Below are 15,008 nucleotides of genomic sequence, written 5' to 3'. Positions count from 1 at the left end.
TTCATTTGGGAAAATAATTTAATTAAGATTTTTTCCAACAAGTTTTTAATATATAAAAGCTTGTTATAAGCACTTAAAATTAAATAATGATGCTAACCAATATTTTCTGAAACGATTTGGTGACTACATGCAGGTGCCAGAAAGGATCAAAATGCATATTTGGATAGTGTCAAGGAACTTGCTTTTACTAATGTCCAGAGATCTCAAAGGCATATATGGGAGATAATGAGGTGTGCCCAATGAGTTTTGGCACTCTAGAAACAATCATTCATCTTATGAGGGATTGTCAGAAATCTAAGGAAGTGTGACTATCACTTCTGATAATAATGTATCGCAAAATTTTACTCTGGAAAATATTGTTGACTGGGTGAGCTTTAACATCTCAAAAGATGCTCATAGGCATGCAAACTGAGAGATTATTTATTTATTTATTTTATTTATTCACTTTGGTGTTTTGTGGACCAGGAGAAAATTAATATTTGGCAGGTCACCCAGACTGAACTTGGCGGCACAAGGGAAGGGTTGCAACTTGCTTAGAGAATAGCCGTGGAAAGTGATTTGAAAGTGGCTATTCACATGATAAAATGTTGGATGCCTGGAGTCTCACACATCTCAGAATGTTTTTAGGGAAGCAAATCAACCACCAGAATTTAAGTATGTTCCAGTTTTCTGAATTTGTTATTGTATGTTGACTTTGGAGTATCCTCTTACAAAGGTTTCTAGTTAATTAGCCCCTCTTGATTTTTTTTATTTTAAAAAAACAATTAAATAAACTATTTGCATTTGAATATACATGTTGATAAATGTTTATATAATTTTAAAGTGTTTGAATTAAGATGTTGTCTCATTTTAAAAGTTAAACAAGATCAATCATGATTATAGTATGAAAACCCTATCTAAAAAAAATCACCCAGCACACCTTTTTTAATTATAAAATAAAGGTTTTAAATTTGTGAATTTTTTAGCTGTAGGGAAGAAATGCTCTAACTCAAATAACAAATGCCTCTAAACACTTACAATTAATGTCTAAAATTACACGTTTCAGTTTAAAAGTTACGTCTAAAGTCAGTTTAAATAAATATTTTAATTATTTTAAATAAATCCAATTTTTAAATAGTAATATCTCAATATAAGATTATTTTTAAAAAATTAAATTAATTTAGTTAATAATATTAAATTTATTAGTAATTTATATTATTTTTTTAAAAATTATTGAATTCTCTCTTTCTGTTTATTTAATTATTTTTTACCTAATTAATATGTATTAGTGTTTTTCTTTCATTTTAAAAAAGAAAATACATGTATCTTTTCAATTCATATGATTTAACAAAAGGAGTCCTCGTAAGAGAGAGAAACAAAATTGAAGAAAATCTCTTCCCTCCCCTCACCTCTGGTTGCAGTGGGAGCGAGAAGAGAACAGGGAAAACAAAGAAGCAGTGTTGTCACCACTCACGCGCGCACGCACGCACCATGCAGTAGGTGTGGTGTGTCTCTTTATAACTTTGGTTGCTGCGTTCATAACTCACAACGGCATTATTAAAGGCAGCATTGGAGGTGATGGTGAATGAATAAGGATTTGGGCGGTTGCTGGTGCTATGCCTTTGGATTTGGATTGATATGTATCAGAGCTGCATTGGCTCACACCGCCTCGCATACCGCTCTCAGATATCGAACCTGGTCAAAGCCGGTCTCATCAACCAAGCCATCCACCTGTTCGACCAAATGACCCAATCAAATTGCCGCGTCTTCAGCGTCGACTACAACCGCTTCATTGGCGTCCTCCTCCGCCACTCCCGCCTCCACCTCGCCCACCACTTCTACCGCCGCCACGTCATCCCCCGCGGCTTCTCCCTCCTCCCCTTCACCTACTCCCGCTTCATCTCCGCCCTCTGCTCCGCCCCCAACAACATTAACCTCCCCCTCATCCACAGGCTCCTCCTCGACATGGACGCCCTCGGCTTCGTCCCCGACATTTGGGCCTTCAACACTTACCTCAACCTCTTATGCCGCCAAAATCGCTTAGAAACCGCCCTCGAACTCTTCCACTCCATGCCCTCCAAGGGAAGAGACCCCGACGTCGTTTCCTACACAATTATTATCGACGCGCTGTGCAGAGCTAAACGCTTTGACGAGGCTGCTAGGGTTTGGCGTCGTTTGATTGACAGAGGGTTGAACCCTGATTATAAAGCCTGTGTTGCTCTTGTTGTCGGGTTGTGCGGTGGGGGGCGCGTTGATTTGGCTTATGAGCTTGTTGTTGGTGTGATCAAGGGTGGGGTGAAGGTTAATAGCTTAGTTTACAATGCTTTGATTGATGGGTTTTGTAGGATGGGGAGGGTTGATAAGGCCATGAAGATCAAGGCGTTTATGAGCCGGAACGGGTGTGTGCTGGATTTGGTTACTTATAACACACTGTTGAATTACTGTTGTGATGAGGGGATGGTGGATGAGGCCGTGAGGTTGGTGGAGACCATGGAGAGGAGTGGGGTGGAGCCGGATTTGTATAGCTATAATGAGCTGTTGAAGGGTTTTTGCAAGGCAAATATGGTGGATAGGGCTTATTTGATGATGGTGGAGAGGATGCAGACCAAAGGGATGTGTGATGTTGTTTCGTATAATACTGTGATCACGGCGTTCTGTAAGGCACGCCAGACTAGGAGGGGCTATGAGTTGTTTGAGGAAATGTGCGGGAAGGGGATTAGGCCGGACATGGTGACATTTAATGTACTTATAGATGCATTTCTGAGGGAAGGAAGTACCCATGTGGTTAAGAAGCTGCTTGATGAAATGACAAGGATGTGTGTTCTTCCCGATTGTATATTCTATACGGCAGTAGTTGATCATCTGTGCAAGAATGGGAAGGTTGATGTGGCTCATAGTGTTTTTTGTGACATGGTTGAGAATGGGGTAAATCCAGATGTCATCTCTTACAATGCACTTGTAAATGGGTTTTGTAAGGCTTCTAGAGTTATGGATGCCATGTGCCTATTTGATGAACTGCAGAGCAAAGGTTTGTACCCTGATGGGGTAACTTACAAGTTGATAGTTGGAGGGCTTATAAGGGGAAAAAAGATTTCACTGGCCTGTAGGGTCTGGGATCAGATGATGGAGAGAGGTTTTACACTTGACAGACATCTCTCTGAGACTCTAGTCATTGCCATTCAATCAAGTGATGGCACAACATGACACTAGTTTGTGTTTTGATCCTCTCAAATTCATCACACCTTTCTTTCAAATGGGAAACCTGACTTAAAAAGTTTTCTCTGGATACAATACACCAAGGCTTAGCAAACCTGACCTGACCTGACCTGAAACGTTATCTGCAGGTAATGACCTGAAAAGTTTTCTCTGGATATAATACACCTATTTTTATGGCGCTTGTGGTGCCATCCCATACCTTTATGTGTCTCTGTGCTCCTACATACTTATGTGCTGTATAACATACTTATTCACAGACCAGCTTCTTGTAAAGGATTCATACAGAGGACTGTGCTCTAATGGTTTCTTGCTACCAATGGAAGTAATGGTATCCAAGTTTTGTTTCATAATGTCAGCAGAGTGAACAGAGCATTCATTTACTTTTGGCAATTGTTATACATTGAGAGCTATGGATTTGTTTCTCACCCAGCACAACTAATTTCAGTAATTGATGATTTGGTTGGAATCACTCCAGCTGCCTATTCAAATCCCAGTTGTTGTTTCTTCAGATTTCATAGTGAGGGTGGCTTTGAGTTAGTCTTATGCTGTCTTCATACTATTTGAGTCAATCTTTGACCAGTGGCAGCTCAATTCAGATTGATTCATGTCCTGCCTTGCATAGCAGAAAATCAATGAACATTTTATGGTTCTAATTATTAATAATAGTATAGCACCCTTCTAAGGTTAACAACTCCTTAATGTTGGTAAAACATTGTCTTGTTTCATCAAGATGAAGTTTGTGGTTGCAGTGCATAGTTTGAACTATGAAGATATGGTTTCATTGGTGATCTCACCTTGGTGTGGCTTATGCCTAGTGCCTTGCTATATCCTAGCAAATTGTTGAACAATAAACTCTGGAACCTTTATTAACAGATCATCGGTTTACTATTTGTGTCTATGTCTAGACATGTAACTCAGTGGAGAATTGTGGATGTGGAAAAAAGATTCACTAGGTAGCCTTGTTAGGTTTCAAGATTCAAATTTATTAGTTTCTGAAAAGCTGTGATGCTGGCACAAGTTATGTATTGCTTCTGAGATTTGGATTAGCAACAAGAATATGCATATTTGTAGGATTATACTGTTACAAAATTCAACTTGTCTGACCTTTATTAGCATTATTTTCTGGTAAGTTATGATGCTTCTGCCTGTATCTGCAGCATGGAACTTCAAGCTTTTCCAAAGAAATGTCACCATGATCATTACATTTATCCGAAGTATGTTTCTACTCCTTTAATTTCAGCGCGTTCTTTTATTAGAGAACCATGACATATAATATGATTTTGCCACTTTTGCTAACCCCTATATGAAAGAAAACAAACAATACAATGTAAGAAAAAAATGGATGCATGAATCATTTAAAGGTTGCATAGTGTTTCTGAAGGTTGCTGAATCAATGGAGACTGACTGGAAACTGCCTTATCTTATGTTACTTAATAAATTTTCACTTTTGTGGGTGGGATAGTTTATAGTGCATTTATGCTGGAGAATCTTATATTAAAATAACACTTTCTGTAGTTGTTACATTTAGTTTGATAGTGCCACAGATGTGTATTCTCTGTAGTTGTGCTGAACCTAAGGAGTCAGAACATGGTTTCACTGGAACTTTGATTATATGTATTGTTTTGCATGTTATCAATCCCCATACCTTACATATGAAATAAAATAAGTTCCTTAGTCTTTTTTTTTTATATAATGATATTAATGTACCCTGGTTAATTGTATGCTAGTATTTCCTTGCCAATAGATTCTACCCAAGATAATGTTGCACCTTGGAACAGGACTAGCTGAAGGACAACCACAACCAGCACAACTAGCAATTTGCAGATTGGTTTGATGGAAAATTGGAGAAGAAATAAAAAGAACAAAGGAGGGCAAAGAGAATGTACAGATGAAGGATATACGCCTGGATTCTTGATGATTTCCAAATAGAAATGAATCATCTAGGGTCCACCATCCAAGCAACTTCTGGAGTATGACAGAAAAAATGGAAATAGTTAAGAAAATGCCATGTTGGTGGCTAAATGTCAGCAAATGTGGCGTGTATTAGGAAACTAGTTTCAAACTGCTACATTTTAGAATTAGTTTGGAAACTGGGTTGACAAATCTTTTCTTCATTCATTCACTCACTCTCTTCCATTGTGTATTTCTCAAAGATTTTCATTTCAATAACAAATCTTTCTCTAACATGTGGTATCTCAAGTTCTTCATTCACACATATTACACCAATTATAGAAACTCTTAACCTAGTTTTATTGAAAAATCCACTTCTAATATAATCCCAGGTCATCAAAATGAAACTGGACTTCAGCTTGCCTGAATATAGGATTTTAGAAGAAGAAATGGATTTTTCCCTCTGGTTTTGAACATCGTTAGACCAGGAATAACCAGTGGCAGCCTTATCTTGCATTTGCAAGAAGAGGCTTATTCCACAAGTTGAACTTGTGATTAGTTATTTACATTCTGTGCTAGTGGCGTAAACACTAACAACCTATTAAATTATTAATATTATGTTCAATTGAAAGCTTCTACTTGCAATAGTTTTTTACTGTCCTAGGTAGCCTTTTGCTCTTTTGAACTAGGTTATCCGATGTAAGAATGGAGGAGTTAGAATGCTAACTATTGACATTTGATCATGAAATCTTAGTAGTTTATGGGTTTGGCTGATCACATTACTTACATCTGTTTTGGGGTGACGTGGAGTAAATGGAAGTGTTGAAAAGAAACAAAATGGAGACTCACTTGCTGAACCGTGGCCTGTCTGCATCTGGGGACTGTTAACAATACATCTGACCAGATCTTGGAAAATATAGAAAATTTGAAGTCAACAAAAGACCAACATCCATCTCCATTCCAAAATTTGAAGAGAAAATTTCTTACAACTATTGAATTGAGGCATTTACTACAGTGACATGAGCCTGGGGAATTGATGTTAGCCAATGAATCACAAACTTTTGTGTAGTTGTTTTGTAGCTATTGCATTATTTTGCCTTTGAACTTTGTTTTTTTTTTTTTTTTTTGAGAGAGAGAGCGCCGTGTGAGGGTGCTGTTTGACTGATCTGTTGAAAATTATAGCCTCCTTCAGTTGCTGGAAAAGTTAAAAAAATGCTCAAGCGCCTGAAGTTCATCAATGTAATTTAAGCTGCCACCCATAAAATGAGTTTGTTATATTATGGGCATATATACCTTTCATTTTTGCCAATTTTGAAATTGTTTCATATACTTGTCTCTTTTTTATGAAATGAGTATGTTTAGGCTGTTGTTCTTATATTCTTATATTTAACACATTGCTTTATTTATTTAAGCTGAAAATATTGATTTCTTTTTAAATTGATCGAATGTTGACTCATAAGTCATAACGAGTTCCTCTCTTCAATCGGCTGTTCTTAACTTTTAAAGTGTGCTAGAATTCGCAGTCTGTATTTGGGGTCCACGTATTTTGGACCAAAGTAGGGGAAAGGTATCTTCCGCAGTCTTGTTTGTGTGAATGTAAATTGTGGTACAAGAAACTGAAAGTGCTTTAGACTTAAGTTAGAACGTATGTTTTCCCCTTGCATGATCAGGTCTTTTCCCTAACATTTACAATTTGAAGGGGATTTTATAATAAATTTTGAAATCTTCATAGTCCAAGAATCCATGCCACCTGTAAATTCACACAAGGTCTTGTTCTCTAATGTGGATTCAAATTCTCTATACTATAGGACACTAATAAGCTCGGCAACTCAAGTCTAAATTTCACACATCCACTCCAAGGCTTGAGCTAAGCATAGCATCCATAAGTGATACATGATATCACTTTCGGGTGTTAAATGTTTAAAATAAAGAATTGAAACATTTTGCCCCACATAAGTGGCTTATGTTTGATTCTTTGCCTTTATATGAATCATCCTTGAAGTTCCCATGAAGTCATTCTCATTCCCTTAATATGCTTTAATTTTTGTTTTAGGCTTGATTTGTCCTCGTTTTTCCATTAGCTTAATAACATTCTCATATCACTGCCTTTCTGTTTCTCATACATTTTCGCACAACCACACCATGTCTCGTCGAGAAACCAACCCTCATTTTTCAAGATCATCACAGCCTGAATATATAGATGATCGTGATACCGAACCTTATCCACTTGTGCCACGCCGAAAACGCCGAGACCAACCATCCACACAAGTAGCTCCACCTATACCAGTTGCATTGCCAGCTGAGCATGAAGATCGTGTTCCATTACGAACACGACCTCAGCATGAAGACCATGTTCCATTGCAACCTCAGGTAGAAGATCATCCACACCCACCACCACCTATTCTCCAAGAACCTCGCCGTGGCAAGCAAAGAAGTCCACGTAGACAGCCAACAAATCAAGGTTTCCGGCCGGTTAAGTCAAAGGTAAATTTTCAAGAACCACCTCCCTCGGCTGATGTCCCTCCACTGCTGCCACCGCTGAACTATCCCCCCGAGCATCGGCACCAGCCACGCCGCGATCCCCGCCTCAGCGGTATAAAGTTGCCCAAGGAGCAAAAGTCTCAACCCTTGACATGGTTAGGTGCTTGCTTGTGTGTGATATTTTGGCTTATCATAATCATAGGAGGCTTAATAGTCCTTATAGTGTACTTTGTATTTCGCCCCCAAAGTCCTCATTTTGATGTGTCTAGTGTGACCTTAAATGCTGCATACCTTGACCTTGGATACCTACTCAATGCTGATCTAACCATGCTGGCTAACTTCACAAATCCAAACAAGAAGGTGCATGTGGACTTCAGCTCAGTGATCATTTATCTCTACTATGGAAGTACCCTTATTGCCACTCAATATGTTGAGCCTTTCTATGCTGCAAGGCTTCAATCAAGGTTTGCATATATCCACATGGTCTCTAGTCAAGTTCAGCTGCCATTAAGAGAGAGCCAGAGGCTTGTGAAACAAATGGAAGGCAATGGCGTTATGCTTGAAGTGAGGGGAGTTTTCAGGGCAAGGTCCAAATTGGGAACCATCTTAAGGTATTCATATAATCTTTATGGCCGTTGCAGTGTCATGCTAACACGCCCTCCTGATGGTATTTTGCTCAAAAAGAAATGCAGAACAAAGCGCTGAAGCAATAATTTAGCACCACAGATGATGATTCTATATGTCATTGGTATTCTTTTTTTAGTCCTTGAAAATTGGGGGGTTTTGGTCTTTCTTAATTTGCCTTTTCCTCCTGAAAATAACAAACATCTTTGAAGGTTAGCCTCTTTTTTCCCTCCCCCACCACTACATGTAGTTTTGTTAAACCACAAATTTGTATCTTATTTTTTTTCTTCTCGAGAATTATTAGAGAATATTTATTATAAATTAGTAACAGCTTCTTTAACATTAGTTCATACTATTAAGTAGTAGTAGTTTCTTAAGAGTGTGGGGCTTTTTAAGTTTTCACGCCAAGTATGATCAATGGCCAATAAATATCACGCTTTTTTAACTTATATCAAGATTTGTCCTAAAAAGTCAAATGCTTATACATTACATTTTATCGTCCCAAATTGCACAGCGAAAAATTAAAGCATGCTTCAAGTTTAATTAATGCTCCACCATCATGACTCCGCCACTGTTGAAAGTTCACACTGCATGCTTTAGCGTTTTTAATTTCACATTTAGAATATGATTTTTAAAAATTAATAATTATAACTTTCACGTCTCAAATGCGATTCTTTTATTCTCCATGTTTCCAAACATGTTAATCTATACATACATGAGCAACAACATCTTTGGTGTTGCGCTAGGACTTGAAATGGGTCATCAAATATGTTTAGAACATTACTACCAGTTTAAAAAGATTGTTCCAATTAACATAACATATTAATTGTTAACATTTGCTTATATAAAAAAATTGTTCCAACAATGTCTACAACTAAGAAGCAAAATGAAAACAACATATCTTGCCATTAAACAAACATATGTCGACTAGATTACAAGACATGATTTTTCTTAGTCACACCACTAATTTAGTTTTGTCGTACTTAGGTCCAATTTTAGTTAAACCCGTATATTTCCATACTTCTTCAAATCTAATGCCATCAAAGTTTAAGACTGAGTGAAGATCTAACCCAGTTGAGGAACACCCCCTTAATATGCAGTCTCTTTTAGAATATTTGTTCGACACCTTCCAATAAAATGTCTGGATCTAATCGGTACAAAAGCAAAATAAAGGTAAAAAGAATCATAATTTTATTTGTAAAATTGTATTGAATCTATTTGATAATAAAACAAAAAAGAGGGACAATTAAATGTCGTCCAACGACGTTGAGACCGCTATAGTTTCTAGAGATTTCACATGTTGAGTGGTTGCCCGACCCACTTGTTCCACCTGTTCCAATATAGACTTGCTAGGGAGACATTGACGAATACATAGATCCCCCAAAAGCCAATTTGTTCAATGTAAGAAACGTCCATACAGAAGCCGACAATGTTGTAACTCGATTGACAATTAGGCACCGACCCATAAAAATGCACTATATTGAGCAGATACAGAAACCAGGGTTACGTTTACTGTAATGTAATGACAGTGTATTTGTTTATTGCTTTCATGAAATGTCCATTCAAAACAACCAAAGTGCAATAGCAAGCTACTCAAGCCGGAAGCAGGTGCAACATGATAATGCTGGGAAACGGCTCACCTGAAGTGAGAAAACCTATAAAGTGAATAAGTGAAGATGCATTTTATGTCAATTAGAATTGAAGTGTTTGATGAACTTAACCTATTTTAATTCAAGCGAGAGCACACCCTCACTTGTATACTTCATACTTCAGACCACCATGGTTGCATTCTAAGAGATGGTGGAACATGTTGATGGTATAAACTACAACTTTGTAACATTAATTTGAAGAAATTAACATAAATACACAAAAGAACATAAAAAAGAAGAGAAAAGAAAATGCCCAATTATAATAGAGGTTCGGAAAGTTCCATTTCGTTAGAAGCCTCCTGTTGTGTATCGGGTCGCTGCTGAAATCCAACAAAGTCCATGCCGAGCCACTGCCATGGCCAACATACATATCTAGGCCGATTATGGCTCCTTGAATCTTCCCTGTTCTCAAACTCTTCGAGCTGATGAGTAAGCTCCTCTACTCTGTCTCTTAGTCTAGATGACCTCAAGTCTGCTAACTTAAGAGACTTTTCTGCTGCATCTCTGGCTGCCATGGCAGCAGCAGCTGTTTCTTCTTTGAAATTTAGTTTCTTCTCTGATTCTAACATGGATTGCTTTGCCTCTTCAAATTCCTGCTTAAGTGCTGACAACTGCAGATTTGCAGACAGCAATTATCACTAGGAAAATTCGATGAAAACATACAATAGCATTGACAAAAAATCCACCAACGGGTGGCTTTCTATGATCTCAACTTAAAATATCAACTTGCTGTAGTTACAGCAATTTTTTTTTTCAGTGAGATGATAATGCTAGAGAGCCAAGGGATTGCAGTAACGGAATTCATGGAAAAAGGATGTCAATAGTAGTAGATATAAAACCAGCTTTCAACTAAAAACTGAGAAGCTGTTTGGTTTGAGAAATCAGAAAACAAAGTGAAAATAAGGTAACATTCTTATAATCAAAAGTAAAAAGCAGAAAACATTTTCCCAAACCAAACTGATTACTTAAATTCTTGGGATAATTAGCTCATGACGTGGTGTACTAAAGTGTTTACGGAAACAGAATCTAGAGTTTGATTTTTGTAGTCCCCATTCTTCTAAATAAATTTCAGCTCAAGGTAGGACAAGTGATAGCTCTTAGGTATCAGAGACATGACATGCAGAAAAGGGACAATGAATGGAGGAATAGGAGAATCTAGAGGAAGAGGACTTTCACTCCAGCCACGGCCTCATGAACTATTCTTATTGGTCATTATGAAAAGAATGCATTAGCTTGCCTTATGCATATTTATACACACGAACATAACATCTCAGCGGGTAGCATTAGCAGCCGTTCTAACCATCCAAACGACTAACTGGACTCAGTCACAACAAACCAATAACTACTGCTATTCATGTGATCATTCAGCTCTTCTCCCTGAGATTCCTATTGGTGAGCCTGCACGCTATCCACACTATAGGCCCAAAGGGTTCTTTCCTGAGGGGACACATTAGATATATAAAATCATTCATTTGCTTCCACCCAATATCTAAAGCTTTTGAGATAGTTGGTTCATGACCACTAGCAACCAGCTACTAGCTAAATGTATTTAGAGCCCATTTGTTTTAATGTTGAGTGGAATTGATCTTGATAAAATTAATTTGAATCAATGAACATAATTAGGATGTGTGTCCAAATTAATCTGTCATAAATTTACATTGGGACATGTGTTTTTCATTGAAAAGTGCAAGAATTAATTTTTCACACCAAAACAAGTGGGCTTCATGAAATGCAAATTTTCAACTCCGCAATTCATCATTGCACAATCAAAGTTGGACTTAAAAAAAATAATAAATCAAAATTTAAAAACATTAAACTCTAAGAATACTTGGGCACAACTGAAAATTTCTTTTTGGTCACATCCTCCAAATATAGAAAACGTGTCAACAAATATTGGTAATGAATAACATACCTGTGCCACAAATTCCTGTTCGACGCCTCTGCCTGCAGCAGCTTCTTGCTCTGCTGCCACTTTCCATCTGTTAATTTCTTCTTCAGCGGCAGCAATGTCCATCATTAGTCCCTCAATCTACATTACAAATAGGCCAAGTTGTTACTTTGTGACAGAGAAGTACAAACAATCAAATGTCCCTTACAAATTATCCACAGCCTAGGATACACAACAAAATTCTATGTTCTACAATATACAAATATTAAAGATAAAACTGTCCATGGTTAAGGAACTAGATCAAATTAAAATCACAAACAAATTTAGACTTACATTTTCATTTGCCACTCTCTCCTTCTCTTCAAGTTCCTCTACCCGATGCATTCTATGGTCAAGCTCCTTGGCCTGAGCTTCTACATGCTGCTTAAGTAAGCTCAACTCTGCCCTTAATGCAGTTAAGCAATATGCAAAGAAAAAAAGTTATGATGTCAACACAACTGCAAATTGCAAATACGCAAGCAACTATGCATTTAATTCTGATGTTAAGTACCTTAATTCACCCACAGTATGCTTCAGCTCGATGATCTCAAGCTGAGATGCCTTAACAACATCCTCCAAAGCACCAGCCTGCATGCATGCACAAAGAATTCATTGACGGGTCTTCAAAATGCAAAGTACGATGGGAACAAGTTTCATTAAAAACTAGGAAGAGAAACAAATGCTTAACCAGGGAGTATATTTCATCCTCTTCTTTTTCCGTTGTATCAGACTTGTCATTTGAAGCTGCAACTTTCCCATCTCCAAGAAGCTTACTGAATTTGAAATCTATCCCAGCCTCTCTCAACCCATTCTCTGCAGCTTGAAACAGCTCACTCTTTCTAGAAGACGGATCAACTGCCACCCTCTTAGACAAAGCACTCCTAAGAAAAGAACCAATTTGATCCTTCTCCCTAACTAACCGAGCCAACGTCTCATGTAAACTCTTAATCTCACGATCCTTCTCCTCAAGCACATCCTTAGCTTTCTGAACAACAATCTTGGTCAACTCATATATGGACTCCATACCAGCCAAAGAGGCACGAATATTCTCCTCAACATCCGTTTCTTGCGGGACAAACAACGATTCAGACAGCTCTTCGGTGCTACCGTGGTCAATTATCCTAACAACATTGCAAATCTGGTTGTGAATTTTGGAAACAAAACTCAACTGATCAATCAACAAAGGCCTCTGCGATTCCATCCGAGATTCCAACTTACTCAACTTCTCCTCACACTCACCAACAAACTCCTTCAACTGCAAAGCCTCACTTTGCTCCTTGCTCAAATTCTCCGAAACCTCATTCAGCCTCTGATCCCTAACAGCTAAATCCCTCTCCAAATCCTCAACAGTTGAAACCTTCTTTGCAACCTCATCCCTCAAGCCACTGATCGTGGCCTCAAGCTGAGAAACCTCAATGGCAATCTCGTAATTCCGCTGCTCCATATGCTCCCTCGCCTCGTTCCTAGCCTTCGTGGTCGCCTCGTTCTGCTTCAAAAGCTCCTCCACGATCTCATTCGCGCGCTTGATTACGCCGTACGCCACCGCCGCCATGCCGGTGTATTTCTGCGAACGCGGCAGCGGCAGCGTGTTGCCGGAGAAGCTGCTCACCTTCGCCGAGATCTTCTCCATGCCGGTGACCATCATGTGGCTCGAATTCCCAATCTCCGATCGCAGCGCGTCGCGTTCCTTCGCGGTTTCTTCTAATTGCGTCGCCGTCTCCTCCTTCTCCCGAATGGCGTCGTCTCGCAGGCGACCGAACTCATCGCGCTTCTTTATGGCCTCGTGTGCCAGCGCCTTCAATCGGTTGAACGAAACCTGCAATTCTGACTTCGTATTCTCCGCAGCAACGCGCGCTTGCCGCTCCCGATCGAGCTCCGCGAGAGCCTCCCGGAATTTCTCGACGGAGACGTCTTCCGGCGAGGGAGGCTTCGTGGAGGTCGGAATCGGATCGCCGCCGTCGTCCTCGACGTCGCTGAGCACCGCATCGGCATCTAGGTCGCCGGTGCCGGCCATTTAATTTAATAGCATATATATGAATGTGATAAACCCTAGAAATTGGAGCGAACCAACAACATGGGAGTATAAAGTGGGAACTCTAATGAAATGTGATTTTGTCTTAGGTTGCTGATGATTGATGAAGAAACACCGCCACACCGTACCTACCAGTCAGCCTCTGAAGAATTTCGGATTGATAATTAAGAATTTATCTATTTTTTGTATTTCAATTTCAATTAAAAATAAATAGTGCTGCTGTGGTGTTAAAATAAAAATGATTGTTTATCTCGTTTTAAATTGATGAATGTGTAGGTGAAGGAAATAAATAAAAATAAATTTAGAAAAGAAAGGAATATGGGTGGTGATTGGACGGGCCTGATTTAGGATTGGGGAAGTGAAGATGGCAATGGTAGGCGTGAGGGCAGGGGATTGGATTCATGGTCGGTGGGACAAAAAGGAACCAAACTTCGTGTTCCTTGATGCCACGGAACGCATAATCATTATACAGTCAATATCACTGTAAAATAGGATTTTAGTCCTTTAGAGACATCAGATTAATGGATGAAATATTTAAAAATATAATTTATAAAAAAAATCTAAATATATGTAATAATAACGTGATAAGTTAATGAGAAGTGTATATATGCTGTTAAGTCATTTATTAGCGTAATTACTTAACAAAAGAGACTTTAGTGGAATTATAAGATATTATGCTAGTAACTAGATTTCATCCTTCTATGGTGCGTGTGGAGTCACAGCTAGAGAGATAAAATAAGACCTGTTAAAATTAAATTAAAATCTTAAGTGCTTTCATTAGAATAAAAATATTCTTAAATCCTATGTAGCAAGAACAGATCCAATAAAATAGAGTTAATAAGTCAAGTTAAGTTGTTGCATTAAAGCCCTTAATAGTGTGATTGATTTAATTAGTTTGGTTTACGAGGTATTTCTTGAAAGTTTCGGTCCTTTTGAACACGGGACTCGTCAACATAGCAAAATGTATATTGGCATTTCTTATCAGCTGTAAATATTTACGTGATAACACCAACTTTACGGAGAAGGATCGAGGAAAAACACAAGTGACTTCCACTTTCTATTGAATGAATGAATGAATAAATAAAAAGGCAATTTCTTGTCTCAATTTGCTAATACCATTCCAAATTGACAAATATATATATATATATATATATATATATATATATATTGCTTACTTGTAAACGTTCTATTCATTTACTTATTGAATGCC

At 38.2% G+C, this 15,008-nt stretch overlaps 3 protein-coding genes across 10 annotated transcripts; 2 read left to right on the top strand and 1 right to left on the bottom strand.

Moving 5' to 3' along the window:
• Positions 1 to 1,314: 1,314 nt before the first annotated feature.
• LOC114413070 (pentatricopeptide repeat-containing protein At1g13040, mitochondrial-like) lies at positions 1,315 to 6,360 on the top strand. Of its 7 annotated transcripts, XM_028377248.1 has the most exons (4): positions 1,315 to 3,323; positions 3,453 to 3,523; positions 4,353 to 4,409; positions 4,974 to 6,360. In XM_028377248.1, exon 1 carries the CDS (start codon positions 1,618 to 1,620, stop codon positions 3,181 to 3,183), a length of 1,566 nt encoding a protein of 521 aa, XP_028233049.1. In that variant the 5' UTR covers positions 1,315 to 1,617; the 3' UTR covers positions 3,184 to 3,323; positions 3,453 to 3,523; positions 4,353 to 4,409; positions 4,974 to 6,360. The 7 variants fall into 7 exon arrangements, with proteins under 7 accessions (XP_028233049.1, XP_028233044.1, XP_028233048.1 ...); XM_028377243.1 differs by having other exon boundaries at positions 3,453 to 4,409; XM_028377247.1 differs by having other exon boundaries at positions 1,315 to 3,523.
• Positions 6,361 to 7,227: 867 nt separating this feature from the next.
• Positions 7,228 to 8,271, top strand: LOC114411373. The gene has a single exon (XM_028375073.1). The coding sequence runs from the start codon at positions 7,228 to 7,230 to the stop codon at positions 8,269 to 8,271; it is 1,044 nt and encodes a 347-aa protein (XP_028230874.1).
• A 1,427-nt stretch (positions 8,272 to 9,698) lies between these two features.
• Positions 9,699 to 13,993, bottom strand: LOC114413067 (filament-like plant protein 3). 2 transcript variants are annotated; one of them, XR_003666864.1, is made up of 6 exons: positions 12,455 to 13,780; positions 12,278 to 12,354; positions 12,061 to 12,172; positions 11,752 to 11,868; positions 9,912 to 10,450; positions 9,699 to 9,830 (listed from the first exon to the last, which is right to left on the bottom strand). XR_003666864.1 is itself a non-coding variant. In XM_028377235.1 (5 exons), the coding sequence occupies exons 1-5, from the start codon at positions 13,778 to 13,780 to the stop codon at positions 10,097 to 10,099; spliced, it is 1,986 nt and encodes a 661-aa protein (XP_028233036.1). In that variant the 5' UTR covers positions 13,781 to 13,993; the 3' UTR covers positions 9,989 to 10,096. The 2 variants fall into 2 exon arrangements, 1 of the variants encoding a protein (XP_028233036.1); XM_028377235.1 differs by lacking the exon at positions 9,699 to 9,830 and having other exon boundaries at positions 9,989 to 10,450; positions 12,455 to 13,993.
• Between the last annotated feature and the right edge of the window lie 1,015 nt (positions 13,994 to 15,008).

The sequence above is a fragment of the Glycine soja genome, chromosome 5 (assembly GCF_004193775.1).
Source record: "Glycine soja cultivar W05 chromosome 5, ASM419377v2, whole genome shotgun sequence".
NCBI classification, from domain to species: domain Eukaryota; kingdom Viridiplantae; phylum Streptophyta; class Magnoliopsida; order Fabales; family Fabaceae; genus Glycine; species Glycine soja.
The sequence above is the reverse complement of the archived record's forward strand: the minus strand, read 5'-3'. Positions and strand labels throughout refer to the sequence as shown.

Coding starts and splice junctions, on each gene's coding strand:
- LOC114413070 (XM_028377248.1), top strand. CDS start 1,618: ATGTATCAGAGCTGCATTGGCTCACACCGCCTCGCATACCGCTCTCAG.
- LOC114411373 (XM_028375073.1), top strand. CDS start 7,228: ATGTCTCGTCGAGAAACCAACCCTCATTTTTCAAGATCATCACAGCCT.
- LOC114413067 (XM_028377235.1), bottom strand. CDS start 13,780: ATGGCCGGCACCGGCGACCTAGATGCCGATGCGGTGCTCAGCGACGTC. Junction 12,173..12,277: donor CATACTGTGGGTGAATTAAG/GTACTTAACATC, acceptor AACTGCATTAAG/GGCAGAGTTGAGCTTACTTA. Junction 10,451..11,751: donor AACAGGAATTTGTGGCACAG/GTATGTTATTCA, acceptor GCAAATCTGCAG/TTGTCAGCACTTAAGCAGGA.